The sequence below is a fragment of the Charadrius vociferus genome, unplaced genomic scaffold, assembly GCF_000708025.1.
Source record: "Charadrius vociferus isolate BGI_N301 unplaced genomic scaffold, ASM70802v2 scaffold612, whole genome shotgun sequence".
NCBI classification, from domain to species: Eukaryota; Metazoa; Chordata; class Aves; order Charadriiformes; family Charadriidae; genus Charadrius; species Charadrius vociferus.
The window spans coordinates 31,404-32,154 of record NW_009647409.1 but is presented as its reverse complement, the minus strand read 5'-3'; the positions used below and the strand labels follow the sequence as shown (position 1 = coordinate 32,154).

At 70.4% G+C, this 751-nt stretch overlaps 1 protein-coding gene across 1 annotated transcript in view; it reads left to right on the top strand.

Moving 5' to 3' along the window:
• The window catches only part of ZMIZ2 (zinc finger, MIZ-type containing 2), an 8,233-nt gene that overhangs the window by 805 nt on the left and 6,677 nt on the right, over positions 1-751 (top strand). Inside the window, exons 3-5 of the mRNA XM_009880211.1 lie at positions 13-219; positions 305-478; positions 573-638. Of these exons, the coding sequence (XP_009878513.1) occupies positions 13-219; positions 305-478; positions 573-638 (447 nt within the window). The remainder of the gene's footprint in view (positions 1-12; positions 220-304; positions 479-572; positions 639-751) is intronic.

Here is a 751-nt window from a genome sequence, read left to right as displayed (position 1 = left end):
CCCCGCGCCGGTCCCCGTGGCCCCACCGGCATGAGCGCGGCTGGCATGGCAGGCGTCATGGCATCCTCTGGTGTCTCCCCCATCAGCATGAGCCCCGCGCGGGCACCCAGTGCTGGCCCCCTCTACGGTGGGCAGCGGGTGCCCCAACACACCTACCCCGGTCACCCCCCGAGCCAGCAGCTCCCCCGCCAGGGCCTCAAGCGGGCGTATTCCAACGAGGTGAGCATCTGCACTGGGAGGGGCCACGGCATGCCAGAACCATCCCCCCACCACCGTCAGTGCTGACCTCCCCTCGGCCCCGCAGGGATACCTGGCGCAGCAGTACCTCCAGGGCGGGCAGTACGCTGCGGCTGGTGCCCAGTACGCCCCCAGCGCCCCCCAGCCCTCCGCTCCGTCCCCCTCCTACCCCGGCCACAGGCTGCAGCAGGGCATGGGGCAGTACCTCTCCACCTCGGGCAACGCTGGACCCTATTACAAGGTACTGGAGGGGGGACAGTGGGCATGGGGCAGGGTGGACACGGATGTCTGCTGTCCTCTGGTGTCACCCCCCGGGGACCTTCCTCCTTCTGCAGCCGGCTGACCAGTTCAACGGGCAGAGCGCCGGCTTCAGCACTTACAGCCAGGCGGCCGTCAACGGGGTGAGTCTCGGCATCGGGTAGGGTGTGGTGGGCGATGTCGGCACAGCTGGGTGCTGAGGGTGCGTGGTGCCTCTGCAGCCGGGCCGGTCGCTGCCGGGGTACCCCAGCTCGCC